The sequence below is a fragment of the Tiliqua scincoides genome, chromosome 5 (assembly GCF_035046505.1).
Source record: "Tiliqua scincoides isolate rTilSci1 chromosome 5, rTilSci1.hap2, whole genome shotgun sequence".
In the NCBI taxonomy this organism is placed as follows: domain Eukaryota; kingdom Metazoa; phylum Chordata; class Lepidosauria; order Squamata; family Scincidae; genus Tiliqua; species Tiliqua scincoides.
The window spans coordinates 48,775,916-48,790,759 of record NC_089825.1 but is presented as its reverse complement, the minus strand read 5'-3'; the positions used below and the strand labels follow the sequence as shown (position 1 = coordinate 48,790,759).

General features: G+C 42.0%; 1 protein-coding gene across 1 annotated transcript in view; it reads right to left on the bottom strand.

Moving 5' to 3' along the window:
• The window catches only part of SH3BP5 (SH3 domain binding protein 5), a 48,498-nt gene that overhangs the window by 19,927 nt on the left and 13,727 nt on the right, over nt 1-14,844 (bottom strand). The window contains exon 3 of the mRNA XM_066627310.1: nt 7,107-7,235. Coding sequence (XP_066483407.1) covers nt 7,107-7,235 — 129 coding nt within the window. The remainder of the gene's footprint in view (nt 1-7,106; nt 7,236-14,844) is intronic.

Below are 14,844 nucleotides of genomic sequence, written 5' to 3'. Positions count from 1 at the left end.
TAGGGAAAAGAAGCAGAAGTGCACTGGAAAATGGCGCAGAGCGCCCACGTTATTCTATTCTTGGACACGTGTTCAAGATGAAGCTTGTCCTTTACACTAAACCAAAATACCTCCTATGCGCTCTAGTCGGTCTCCAGCACCTGGCAGCCCACTTTTTCCATACACGTCATGCCACTTGGCTATTTTCATCACACATGGCTGGTGATCCTGGACACAGCAAATAACTAGAGTACTCAACAGCCATTCAGACTAACTGCGCATTATTTAGTGTCTAAATACACACACACTAAATACATACACACTAAAGTAAATCCATTTAAGAAACAAGGTTCCTTTGCTAGGTGATTTTAAAACAGCCTTGCTGACCTTCGTGATGTAAGACAGTGTCATTAAGCAGACAATCCATCAATCAGTCACTCTCCAGGCGCTTAGAAAGACTTCAGTTCAAGCCAGTGACCCCTCCCTTCACCAATGCAAAGTGATTACCTTTCTTTCATGTGCTCAGGGGGAAGGGAGGTGTCGCTTGCCTTGGAGTGAAGCTGTTCTAAGCGCCTGGAGAGAGAATGATTGATGGATTGTCAGCCGGCTGCCCTCTCTTGCATTAATGAGGCTATTGTTAAATGACTTTTTTCCTTTAGTTTAAAGGGCTGTTCTCATCTCGTTGAGATAAAACCACAGGTAAAAAAATCCGTGGATAATTACTTTATACCTGTAGTTACAACAACCATGTAAGGTAGACCTGAAGAACATCTATATTTACAGATGGTTCACACCTCAGTTTGCCAATACCTGCCTGTTAGTTTGCTATCTCCTAGGTATGGTTGGTAATATACTCTCCTGTGCTTCTGTTCTGCATTCTTTGATCTTATTTTTGACAATTCTATCATAAGCTACCTTGAACACTCAAATCCGGTGGAAAGATGGGATATAAATTATATACATTCAGTTCTTAATGAAGAACCCTAAGCATACTTTTTGGAACTAAGTTTCTCTGAAATCGGTAGGATACAGATAAATTTGTATAAGATGGTGATGCCAAAAAACAAAACAATTATTGAAGCCAATTCCATTCCAGCATTGGTTCCCCAGGCATAGCAGGTCTCATGGCTATACCCCACAACATTTAATCAGAATGCATCATCCATGCAGTTTGGATCTAGATCCAACAACAATGCAGGATCTAGCTTGGGAAATCAAGTTGTTAGTTATCTCTAGATTCCCACTTTTACTTCAAAGTAGGATTTTACTGACATCAGATAGACTGAGATTAACTGGAAATTCTGTGACTTGTCTGAAGCCACTATTTCAGCAAAACATGAATCATTCAAGGGAATCATTACAAAAACCATACAACAGATTCAAAATGTAACGCTGGATCTCAGTCAACATCATCTGCAAGTGTTGAAAACATGAACCCTTGAATTTTAGCTTCACTTACTAGCCCAGGGATGTCAAACACAAGGCCCATGGGTTGAATGCAGCCCCCAGAAGCTCTTTATTCAGCCCTCGGGTTCTCCCAGCACCACTATCAGTGGTTCTCAGCTGCTGAGCTGTGCTGAGGTGCCACTCCTAAAAGGGCAACATACATGTTAATTAGGCTCTTGAAAATATGATCAAGATTTGAGTATTTTCTCTTCTGCCATGTGCAACTTAAAAAAATGCAATAAGACTAAGAAAAAAATAAATAATTATTTCTGGTCATGACCTGCTTCCTATAGACAACACTTCCGGCCCTCAGCCGGCATCATGAATGCTATTTGGCCTGCTGTATGAAATGAGTTTGATGCACCTGTACTAGCCAGTCATTATTTCTGACTGCCACTTCCTTTGCCACCAAGTTCTCTGACAAGCACCAAAGACTCAGTGTAGAAGCAAGGGTCTTCTCTCATTGCAGTGGATGAAGTTTCTTCTCTAAATCTCAGGGCAAACAAAGGTATCTTGCTTCTCCCTCAAACACAGTCAATGCAAAGCGGACCACTTTTGTTCCAGACAATGGATGCATACATTGCATGGCAAGTTGCCTTTCAAGTTCAGGAGAATGTCAAACATACTTCGAGAAGCCTTGTGTTGAAGCCACAACATACTTGTGTTGAAGCCACAACATACTTCGTTGTGGTTCAAAAAAAATTTACTCCCAAGTAAAGGCCCAATCCTATCCAATTTTCCAGCCCCGATGCAGCTGCAATGCAGCCCCAAGGTAAGGGAACAAATGTTTCCTTATCTCAAGGAGGCCTCTGTGACAACTGCCCCACCACAAGATGCAGTGCATGCCCCATTGGCACAGCTGCACCGGTACTAGAAAATTGGATAGGATTTGGCCCTAAGTGTACACAAGACTGTAACATTATGCTGCAATCTTAAGCTTACTGTATTTGCCTGGAATCAAGTCCTACTGAATCGAATGGCACATACTCTCAAATAAACCCATGTAGGAATGAGTGACAAAATATCCCCAAGTACTGTTAGGCCTCTGTAAGCTTGTTGACATGTCTAAAAGAGCCTGGTAGATAAAGGTCCTAATCAGCTGAATGCATTAAATAACACACAGGCAGAAAGAAAGGACCTAATTTTGATTAATGGAAAGAAGACACGCATTCAACAGAGCTCAAAGCTTGAGAATTCCAACTGGTTGATGTCGAAACAAGATATAGAGCAGTCAGTCACCCTGCAACAACTCTGCAAATAACTCAAGAGGCAGGCATGAAATATTTCCTTTCCCAACCCAAGGGAACATCCTGTCTCCAAAATCAACACCGCTTCTCCAATTACAAGATTCCACAGTTTTGAAAGCAGGAAGCCATTTCTCCCCTTCAGCAATTTTTAAATCGGGTCAAGTTTCCGTTCTTCCTAGAATTCAACACTGCTCCGGACCTGGATTGACATGCGGTTCCCCAAAGGACAAGCCTTTCAAAACAAGGAGAGAAGGGAACTCCAAGGGAACCCAGGAGTCGAGGGAGCGCCAAAATGTCACGCTCACGCAGTTTCCCCGAGATGACTGACAGAGGCGAGCACCCCGGGTTTAATGAGGTTTCTTAATGAAAATGAAAAAAGCTCTGAGGAGAACAGTCCCCGACAAAGTGCAGGCCCACAAGGAATAATAAATTATGAAAGGGCATGAGAGCAAAAGGGTTCTAAGGCTAGGAGGCACTCACAGCTTACGGTGGATATTCTGCATCCGTCGCTGCCTACGCTAGCAGCAGGATCTAAAAAACACAACACAGTGCCCTTTCTCACACAAGCACATACCCTGGGGCAGGGCACCGCTAGCTTTTAAAAACTATTCAGCCTTTTAATAAGCCTGGGCCAAGTTAACCTCTATTCCAGCAATTTGCAACCGTTTTCACCTCACGGCACACTGACAAGGCACTAAAATTGTCAAGGCACACCATCAGGTTTTTGACAATTGACAAGGCACACCATGCTGTCAGTGGGGACTCACATCCCCCACTGGCCCTACTAATAAATGACTTTCACCCAAATTCCTGTGACACACCTGTGGACTATTCACGGCACACCAATGTGCCACGGTACAGTGGTTGAAAATGGCTGCTTCTATTCTTTGCTTTCACAGAGGGCTCTTGTAAAATGGGGAGTTCTCTTGTAGCACGACCTAACAGGGCAGTTCCTGTGCCTGGCTTCTTCAGGAGCTGGCTGTGGCTCCAAACATATTTATTTTACTACAGTTCCATCTCTTGCTTTAGGAATCACTGCTGTTTGGCTGCTGCCAGGAAGAGGGCTTTTTCTGGTTGGGTTATACCCACTGGTGGATACTTCCCAAAGGAATATTTGTCAGATTTGCTCCAAAGACATTTTTAGGCAACTAATAGATATCATTTAACATTTGATGCTGTATTGTAAGTTTCACTGAGGGCCACAGAGTGGGGAAGCATGAGACACATTTCTACATCTCACACTTCCCTGGAAAGCTGCCTACAGTAGGCAAGCTTTGGCAATGCTTCAGCCTCCACTGTTGCCAGACTCTTCAAAGGCATTTGTACCTTTCGGATGCAGCAGATAAACATTGAGCTGAAAATTGTGTATGTTTAAAATATGATAGCTCAAAAAACCAAGGTCAACAACACAGAGATGTAGGATCAGCAGGACAGAAGATGCCGGAGTCCTCAGTTGTTGCCCTCAATGCATAAGCAAGCAGAGGAAGGAAAACAGCCTATAAATCAGTGGGGCCTCAGAACAGGATTCTGCATAATCGCCTTTCAGCCTAATTTCTCCTTTCAATCCAGTGCTGAAGGGTGTGGAAATTTCTTCTTCATATTGTACAGTAGCTTGCTTTTCAAGCACTTTCAAGCACTATTTCTTCATTTAAAAAAATGTTCCTGTGCCCCAGATTCTCTCTTTCGAAAAAGCATACCCAGAAGGTAACTTCAACTGCTTGAATAACAAACCAATGGGTCAGAAGTGCTTAGCCATTTATTGTGTTGAATCTGGGCCTGCTCTTTTGCTTTTTCACCATGGCAGGCAGCTGCGTATGAAGACAAGTGTGTCCCATTTTCCACTGACATGAAACCTTTGTTTTTCAAAGTAATCTTCTTTCCCAGCCCTTGCCAAGAAACTGTCTGCCAAGCAACAGGGATGTAACCTCCCTCTGTGGTGTTTCACAATACAAAGACAATGCTTCATTAATCTGAAGGTCACACTGGTATATCATTCAATCAATCAATATAATTCAGGGTTAGTTTTAAAATGAGGCTTTAGTTGTTTTTTTAATGGGGGAGGATGGTGTGTTAAAAACTAGAACGGTTATGATTAAGAAGGGTGTGCGCAATTCCATGTGTCCTACTGCAAAACATTCATAATAAAATGGAAAGATCCCCCATGAATACTACTACATGTACCCAGGACTTCTCAGCATGATTGGGGCCTCTGTTTTTAAAGTCGATATGTGAGAGCTCTTTTCAGTCTTCACTATTCTTAGTTGATTTAAGATAGGGAGACTTAAATTTCCCATTCCCTGACTTCTCCCTGTTTTAGCTAAATCATGCTGCGGTGTGCCCCACAGCAATCAAACACAACAGCTAAAGAACCTGTCACAAAAGAAAGAAGACAGCCTCTTCCCTGTAATTCTGGCAAGGTTTATTATTAATGTGGGGCAGTCAGGCATACAATTCTACACTCTCACACATATAATATCTGAAAGGGGCTACGAAGTCTCTAAGAGCAGAGTTGATTTTGCAAGGGTGCAGAAACATTCTGTCTAGCATAAAGCCCACAACACACACACCCTCCTGCTTAAAAATCATGCTGTCTTTATTAGCGGGAGCACAGCCTGACAAAACATCACACCAGCACCAGTGACAAACAGGAAAGTAGCAAGTGAACAACTTATAAATATGTTTTGGCTGGTTGCCTGCCTAGTGGATTTTGGAGTCGATCCTTTAAACTAGGTCGACAAACACAGGTTCAAAGTGATTTATAAGCCAGTAACAGGTCTACTTTGAGGGCTCAAATTCAATATGTGGCAGATTAGTTTTGCAAGCTCAGCTGGATCTACAAGAAAAGATGCAGTTATCCCAGATGCAACTCCACCACAAACCCAGATTCCCATCCACCTTCCTGTTACTAAGACTGCAATCCTATGCACACTTACTGAGGAGTAAGGCAGATTGATATACTGGAACTTACTTCTGAGTAAACTTGCATAAGATTGCAATGACAAACCTTCCCCAATATTTCTGCGGGTGCAATCAATCAAGAATTGGTTTCACTGCAGAAAGGTCACTCAACTGCTTCATCATATCTGCTGCATTCATTTCAATTCCTAAGATACGTCAGCACAAATTGAAAATAAGACCCAATGCATAGTCATAAGAATCAGCCCCAAGTCTAATAAGCTGGAAAGCCCAGGAAAAGAGAAAGCCATTCTTTCCTTACAGCAATGTTGATGATAAAATCAAATACAATTATGTGAGTTTTTCCATTGGGTTTAGCCATATTGTCTGCAAAACACAAGATCTGCGCTGGAACAATTCAATCAGAGTTGAAGGTGGGAAGCGAAGGAATCATTTGGGCCACAAATAGGACACTAAACAAGGAAGTAAACGCAGGACAAGAATGGTCACAGAGAAGATGAGCATTTTCTCTCACAATAGGGTCAGTTCAACCTATGAAAGATTGCAGACATTAACACCATTACCTCTTTCTTCCTTTTTTGACTGTATTAAAAAAACATGTAAGGAGAGTGGAAAAAAAGGGGGGGGGAGATAAACTAGATTATGCTTATACCAGTGGGTCCCAAACTATGGGTCAGAACCTGATTTTTAGTGGGTCACCAAAGGGTGATGGAAAGATCAGATAACCAATTACTTCAAGCCCTGAGGCTGTTCAAAAATCAGATACTGTAGCTACTCATTATCCTGCAAAGAGCTCAGCTCCTGCAGTTTGCAAGCATGTGTAAATCTAGGGAGATAAATGTTTGAGGATCTTTTTCTGGTTATTATTGCTTAAAAATAAATATTTATTTTATTTATTTATTTTATCTAAATAATCTAAATATTAGATTATTAGATCTCCTTTTATTAAAGTCTGGTTAACCAAGGTAGGTACCAATAGAGTACTGTTTTAAAAAGTGGGTCCCGGTGCTCAAAAGTTTGGGAACCACTGACCTATACCATAACTCAGCACTCCCACCAGTTGTGGAAATAGCCTGATATTCCATGAATCAGCAAGCATTTTCACATTATGAGAAATTCCCATGCTTTTTCTACTTAGCAACTTAAGCTTCTTAACATTTAGGGGATTTTACAATTTCAAATGAAGAGGCAGAAATTCCAAGACAAGGCACCGGTTCTGCTCTGACAGTGTTACAGCTGCCGGGAAGGAGGAACATGAGTAGGTTGCTGAAGGGATCTGAAAGCCCATTATTTGTATGGATTGCGAAGGGGAATGGAACAAGTCCTTTGATATCTTAACAGCTCTGTGGGCAGTACGCACACGCAGTTCTGGGGTAGGGAACGGAACAACAAATGTGCGTCACCAGTCCCACGGCAAGTACACCACTGAGACATCCATCAGACACTGTAAATGGTACCATTGTGCTTTCAGCATAACCAGAGTTGCACTCCAAACCAATTGACAGTCTAGGCTCTTACCTGCCTGGCGACCCTTCGAGCTTCCCAGTAAGGTTTAGATTCTTCTACAGCTTTGCCGATCTTCTTCACTAGTTCATCTAGCTTTATTGTCGCTTCAACCAGAACAGAGCGAAATTTTTGTCGTGCGTCCTACAAAAGAAAAGGCAACAAGAGGCATTACTAAAATGGTATGCTTAGCATTGCCAACCCTCTGACATTGGTCTGAAGTCTCCAGGAATCGGCATCAATGTCCAGGTGAATAGCGGAAGCAATTCTGGAGATTTTCATAGGGCATCCAGTAATTTCCAACATTCCATCAGGTGGTAAAAACCAAAAATCTCCAAGAATGGTTTCAGTAAGCACGGGAAACTCTACATATGCCTAGACCTTTGGAGCTACTGAAAATCAGCCCATTATCACCCACCAACACTGCTGGCCATCAGACTTTCCTGGTGAGGCCAAGCAGATGTGAACAGACATTCATTTGAGTAACCTTTACAAAAACACGACTATAAAAAAATATATATTAATTCCTCATTTAATCATGTAATTTTCCACTGAGCCACAGTCTTGGTTAGCGGTTGACTGCAGTAGCATGTGTCCCAAACTTCTGACAGCCAAAGTGCATGGGCTCTTTTTTGGAATTAAAACTGGAGACAGAGCAAGTCTTACTCGAGAAGTAAGAGTTACTGTTTGAGATAAAGGACTTTTGCATTAGAAGTACCCGAATTATACTTGGATCCCCACTCTTCATCCACAATGGAGTCCTGACAACGTATCTAGGGTTCCCAGGAAGTTATCCATTCAGGCACTGATAGGACTCTGATCAGCTGAGCTTTAGCCAGATTCTTGCATCATGCACTGTCCACAAGCCACGAATGACCCTAGTCACACTCACTACACAGGCATGACTGAATTGCTCATGCTCCCAGTGAAGACCCATTAGAAAAATTATTCCATTACATTGCATTACACTCAGCTGCCTTGGGGACTGGAGTGCTAATTATTATTATTTGCCTTGGACAGCCAACAACCAGCAATAGCGCAGGTATATGAGAAACCTCTGGGCCTGCACCAGGCACCTACTTTCCCTTCTTCTCCCCCACCTCCCCATGACAAGAAGGGAGAGACAAAGTCCAAATTTGGGGGAGAAGGAAAGAGGGAGAAAGACAAAACACTAATTCCAAAATGGTGCCTAAATGATTAGGCACTTATGGTCATAAATTAATACAATTAAATATGGAAACCCTAATTTGTGTATCATCACAGACACCAAACACAGATAAAAATATGAACAAGATTATTACAGATTTAAAGGGGAACTTTTATCTATCCCATCTTTCCAGAATCTATGCTGTAATACAAGAAGCTTATCAGCTTTTTAAAACTCATACTAGATAATTAACACTGTCATTTATATTAGTCCTCTGGTTTCCCCCACCATCACCCCCCAAAATTAGGGCTTTCAACCTAAACACTTTTGGCACCAGGCCAAACACACCTTTTCAAGAATGTTTCGCAGAGACTAATTTGTTACTACTGTTCTAACATTATTTTTTACTTATGGACGTTAGTCTTGGTTTTACTGAATGATTCACTTATGTTTTCCTATATCTATCACTTTGGTCTCTTAAACAGAAAAGCAGGATACAAATGTTTTAATTTTACTTTAATTCTAATTGAATGAACAATGAAAATAAATTAACAGACAAATAATTGACTTGGAACTGCCGTGTAGCCAGCTCCAGTTCCAAGAAGCATTTCCTTGTTGAAAGGATTAAAAACAAGATACACTGAAATCTAAAAAGAAAGTGAGAAAGATAACGTCAACACAATGTTTCATTTACCAGCAAAACAAACATTTTAATTGCAGTCTAACATTGAAAGTCTAGCATTTCTTTGTGTGACTTCTTTGTCTTAAGATGGTCTGATTCACATTAAGACCTGCCTGCATGGATGACATCAGTTTTTCTAATGCAACATCTTGTGTGAAAATAGGTCAGGATTATAAAAACAGAAGAGGACCAAAATATGCACTTTCTTGGAGGGCGGAATAGCGCACTGCCTATTGGAGTGCTATTGCCTATTGGAGGCTCCTGCTAAATTAGCTGAAGCTGGCTGTGTAATTAAGGACTTGGGTACATTCTTAATGCTTTAAATGTTTCCAACAATCTCCCAATAATGTCCTCTAATATCTGTCATCAGACAAGGACAGATGAAACTTATCAACCTTCAGTGTTGCACAGATGAAAATAGAGACAGCCTTGGGAATTCCTAATACCCCTAGTCTCACACACCAGAGATAACTGTCTGCATTTGCATGGATGCAGAACATTCAATTACACATTGTTGAATATTTAGCATATGCTATATTTGTTTACTGTGAAACAGCCTGTCCTACACTAAGCTTCTGAATCAAGTATGGCAGTAATTTGGTATCAAGTGGAAAGACAACCTTCCTACACAGAGATCTACCCATCCCTTAAGATCTGAGATGGCCCCATAGCCTTTTGAGACTAGGCTGCAGAGATGTGCAAAATAACCTTCTTGGTGGTGGCTCCCACCTTGTGGAATTCCCTGCCATTCAGTGTACATCTTGTACCCTTTCTATCAGTATTTCACTGGAAAACTGGCATTTTCATCAGACGTTTCTTGGCAGGGCTGGCCCTAGGAGTGATGGGGCCCTCTATCTTCCCTTGTGGAGAATAAAAGGAAAGATAGTGAACTCTTCTGCATATGTATGCACAATACATACAATGTGGTTCCCAAAGTGTGCGCCATACAGTCCTGGGGTACCAGGACACACTTGCAGGGGTGCCACACGGGCCTCTTCTTCCCGGCTGGGATTGCATGAAATTTTGTGAGAGCGCACAAGAATAGCACAAGATCTTGCACTATCCCAGTCCAGCAACCTGGAAAGAAAAGGGCCATCCACACAGTGCCCCTGTGAATGCGACAGGTGCCACAGGCCTGCTGAGTTTGGGAACCACTGCATTATATTCTCAAGAATTCAAAAAATCCCCCCCAGGACAAATTATGGAAATGGTTTACTAGGGAGGGGAGGGCTGTAGCTCAGTTAAAGAGCATCACTTTGCATGCCAGAGATTCCAGGTTCAGTTCCCAGCATCTCCAGGTAAGATAGAGAAAAATTCTGGACTGAAATCTGGAAGAGTTACCATCAGATATTGGCCCATCTAGCTCACAGCTCTTGACAAGAGTCTGATCCAAAATAAGGCAGCTTCCTATAAAGGACAGCATGAGGATAAGGCACTCCCCTTTCCTCGAAATGGCTGGGTATAATTCCATGACAAGTAGCAACGTCCACCTAGGTTTCAGGGCCTAAAAAAGCATGCAATATCTTTTTTTTTTAAGCGAGAAAGAAGCAAAAACATGCACACATAATCACAAATATCATCTATCACAGTGGTTCAAGACCCATCGGTGGGTCACAACTTGATTTTTGGTGAGTCCCCAAAGGGTGATAGAAAGATCAGATAACTACTTGCCTCAAGCCCTGAGACTATTCAAAAATCAGTTATGGTAGCTGCTAATTACCCTGTAAAGAGCTCGGCTCCTTCAGTTTGCAAGTATGCGTAAATTTAGGGCAGTGATTTTCAACCTTTTTCATCTCATGGCACACTAACAAGGCACAAAAATGGTCAATACACACCATCAGGTTTCTGACAATTGACAAGACACACCATGCTGCCAGTGGGAGGGGGGGAGGCGCACATCTCCTATTGGCCCTACTAATAAATGACCTTTCCCAAAATTCCTATGGCACACCTGTGAACCACTCATGGCACACCAGTGTGCCATGGCTATCCTTTTTTTTTTTTTTTAAGTCTGGTAAATGTAGGGGGTTCCCAATAGTGTGTCGTTTTTTAAATGGGTCCCAGTGCTAAAAAGTTTGGAAATCACTGATCTATCAAATTTGGAATTCAAGCCCTGAAAGACAGACATAGCCAAGCCTTCTATTCTTCAGGGATGATGGGTTTTTAGCTAGCTCTGGTTATAGGTGGAGGCATTAAATCTTCCATTCCACAGCAGGGGAACAGCCACATGCTACAGACAAGCAGAGAGGGAAATGTATTCTCGTCTGAAGCTTCAGATAATGGAGAGGTTGTGTTATTCTCCTGACAGTCCACTATGCCGGAATTGGTATTCTATTGACAGCCCATTACCCAGTAGAAAGGAATGCATTACTGACCTGTAGATATATTTGCTTTGAAGCTGTGCACATTTTAAATTACCATTAGATTTATTAATCCAGCATTAAGAACTTGAATATTCAGAGTAAGGTCAATATTCCCATGTTTTAAGACTCTTCATTTACAAAACAACCACATATAGGCTAGGATTTATTTAAAGAGCCCATTCACCATGACAAAATGCAGGCTACTATGATCAACAGTGAACACACACTTGTGGAAAAGGAGTCTTGTAGTATTTTAAATACTAATTAACAGCAATTTCTTGCAGAACAAGCATCCCCTGGTATCCACGGGGGATACGTTACTGCCCTCCACAGATACAAAGAACCACGGATAACTGGATCCGCAAATATTGCATCCACGGATATGCCTTTATCAACAATACCATGGTATATGCCAGGGTTGGCCAAACTGTGGCTTACAAGTCACGTTCGGCTCTTTTACATTTAATGTGCAGTTTGCAGAAATATGTTGGCTGACCTCCTTTTTGCATCATAATTCATATTAAAGGTAAATAAATTTTCAATCTTTATTTACTGAATATAAAATGGAGAGTCCACTGGACATACGTCTAATATTCATGGTGAGTACAGGTGTGCGTCACTTAATGACGGGGATACGTTCACTTATCCCCATTGTTATGCGGTTATGTCATTAAGTGAACATTCAGCCCAATCTAGTGCCTTTGTTGTGTAAACAGACACTCCCTGCCAGACACTAGCTGCTGCACAGGCTACTGGAGACAGATGGCCTCTTCTTTGCGTTAAGAGCCACTTAGTGGTGTAAACAGACACTCTGCTGCAGGCTACGGGAGACCTGACTGTCTCATTAGGAGCCTCTTTGTTGTACTTTGATCACCGATTCAGTCTGTCCTTAAGCAGCACACACCTGTAAATATATTTAAGAATTTAAATACTTCTTAAATATTGCGGCTCTCAAACATCTCTTTAGCAGCTTTCAAACATCTGACGTGTAGTGTATGTCACTCTTATATTTGGCCACTCCTGGTATATGCAATGCTTGGCCAAGCCAGTTTGGCCACTCCTGGCATATGCAATGCTTGCATTGAGAGCCGGAGTGATTTTGTGGACAGACTGTCAGACAATGATTAGAAGAAACAAGTTCCAACCTCCATTTAGCCATGAGGTTCACTAGGTGGCTTTGAGTCAATCACCACCTCTCTAATATATCCCATAGGGTTGTTGTGAGGATGAAATGAGAGTGGGAAGGACCACATATACTGCTACCCTGAGCTTCCTGGGGGCAGGAAGGTAGAATTGAAATGTCATGAAAAACTAAAAGCTTCTGCTAGCTAAGGCTCACTGCAACCGATGCATGAAGAAACTGAGCTGCACATCATGACTTCCCTAGTTTAATCTCGTCTCTGCCATGAATTCTAACTTGATGGCCTTAGGTAAGCCATGCCCTCAGCTCCCTAACTACAATATGGGGATAATAATACTCATTTATTACTCAAGGACAACCTCAAGATTATTGTTAAGCGTTTGGAACACTCAAAGCACTGTAGGGAATCATAGGGAATTAGAGTTGAAAGGAACCTTGGAGCTCATCTGCTCCAACCACATACTCAGTGCAGGCAACTGCTACGGTATCTCTGACAGGTAAACATCCAGCCTCTGTTTGAAAACTTCTAATGAGGGAGAGTCCACAACCTCATGAGGCAGACTGTTCCGGTGCCAGATAGCTCTTAGGAAATTCTTCCATGTTCCTAGACTAAATCTACTTCCCTTCCAAATTTATCAGTTCCAGTCCTGTTCTCAGAAGCCCCAGAGGGCAAGCTGCCGCCCCCCGCCCCCAATTCCATATGACAGCTCTTTGGATACTTGTTGACAGCTATAGCATGTCCCCTTGGTCTTCACTCCTCCAAGCTAAACATACCGACCTCATAATTGTTCCTTAGAGGATGTGGCTTCCAGAACCCTCAGCTGTACTACCTTCCTCAGAACCTACTCTAGCTAAATATTATACATTCCTACATACACATGTGCACCTACTCACTCATCATGAGCAGGGGAGTAGGAGTAAGGGAGAGGGAAATGTTTTTGCAAAGCAAGGCTAAATCATGAAAGAGATAAGAGCACAAATGTAACCAAGATCCAAGCAAAAGAAGAGATCCAAACAGATAACAAACTGGCAAAGCATAGTGGGAAGCCTACACAAACACCAAACAAAGGACAGTTACTTTCCATGCTGATCTAGCCATTTCCAGTCCAAGGCCGATTGTGCCAAATCTGCCCATGAATTCCAACTCAGCAACTTAGCGCCGGAATCTTCCCTTGAAAGTATTTCAAAGAGAGGGGAGGGGCCAGCCAGCAGCCGAACAGACATGCCTTTCTCAAGCTCTTGAAAGGCACTCTGTTTTTCCCCAAAAACTACGGATCCAAGGAGACCCGGGGATATTTGTCAGGAGAGACAAATTCCTCCATGTGATGGCACGATTCCTGAGGAGATAAGCCCTGCCAGGGGGGCTTTCTCAGGAGATTTCGCCGTCTGGCAGCAATGGTGAAGAATTCATGCTGAATCAAGCTGAAGGCCCCAGCAGGGAGAGACTTTGAAAGACTTAAGAAAGTGTTATTCCACACCGTGTATGCCTGGTGTGGACTGAGTAATTGATTGCCTGATCTGGTTTTTTTTTTGCCATGTAAAGAAGAGGAGGGGGGAGGCTTCCCCCCTCGGCTGTTTATCGGTGTGAGGAGAAATCGTAGAAGAGATTTGCCAAGCTCATTATGGATATATGAAAGTATAATTACAACTTTATAACTGTGAACTTCAGTGGATTATAAATTAAATGTCCTTGGATAGTTTGTGCATTGGAGCGTTTATTGCCTTGGTTTGATACTATTGTTTGGGATTGCCGGAAAGAGCAATTGGATGTTCTGAGATTCTTGTGAACAGAGGAATGTGGTTGCCAAGGCTACAACTATAAATAAGATAAGAGAACAGAAACAAAAACAATGCACCAGTGACATCTAGTGACATCTAGTGGATTTAAAAAGACATTGCAAGAACTAGATTTGTGTCTATAAGTGGAGCAAGGAAGATAATACACTGAGGACATCTAGTGGTCTTAAAGAGCATTGCAAACAAAATATTTGAGTTTCAAAGGAAGGAAGAACGAAGATGGCGGATAAGAAAGTTCAAAGTTTGCCAGCCTTGGAGATGGGATTTGGAAAATTAGTACAAGAGGAAGTGAAAGGGAAAGACTGAAAACAGACTATGCAAGACAACATGGAAAAACTGTTGGCAATGGTACAGCAACAAATAAATCAATCTGCACAGACCCAAGACAGCGTGGATGCTTTAATTAAACGATTAGATGAACTTAGTGAACACCTGATACATGTGAAAATTACATCAGAAAAAGACAAACAAGAGATTGAGAGATTGGGAAAAAAGATAAGAAAAGACCAAGCTAAAATATCAGAGACAGAAGAAAATCTGCATGACACAGAGACAATGTTAATGGAAACTCAGATGGATAGTGCAGCTTGAGAGGTGAGGATACAAAATATTCCAGAAGAGAA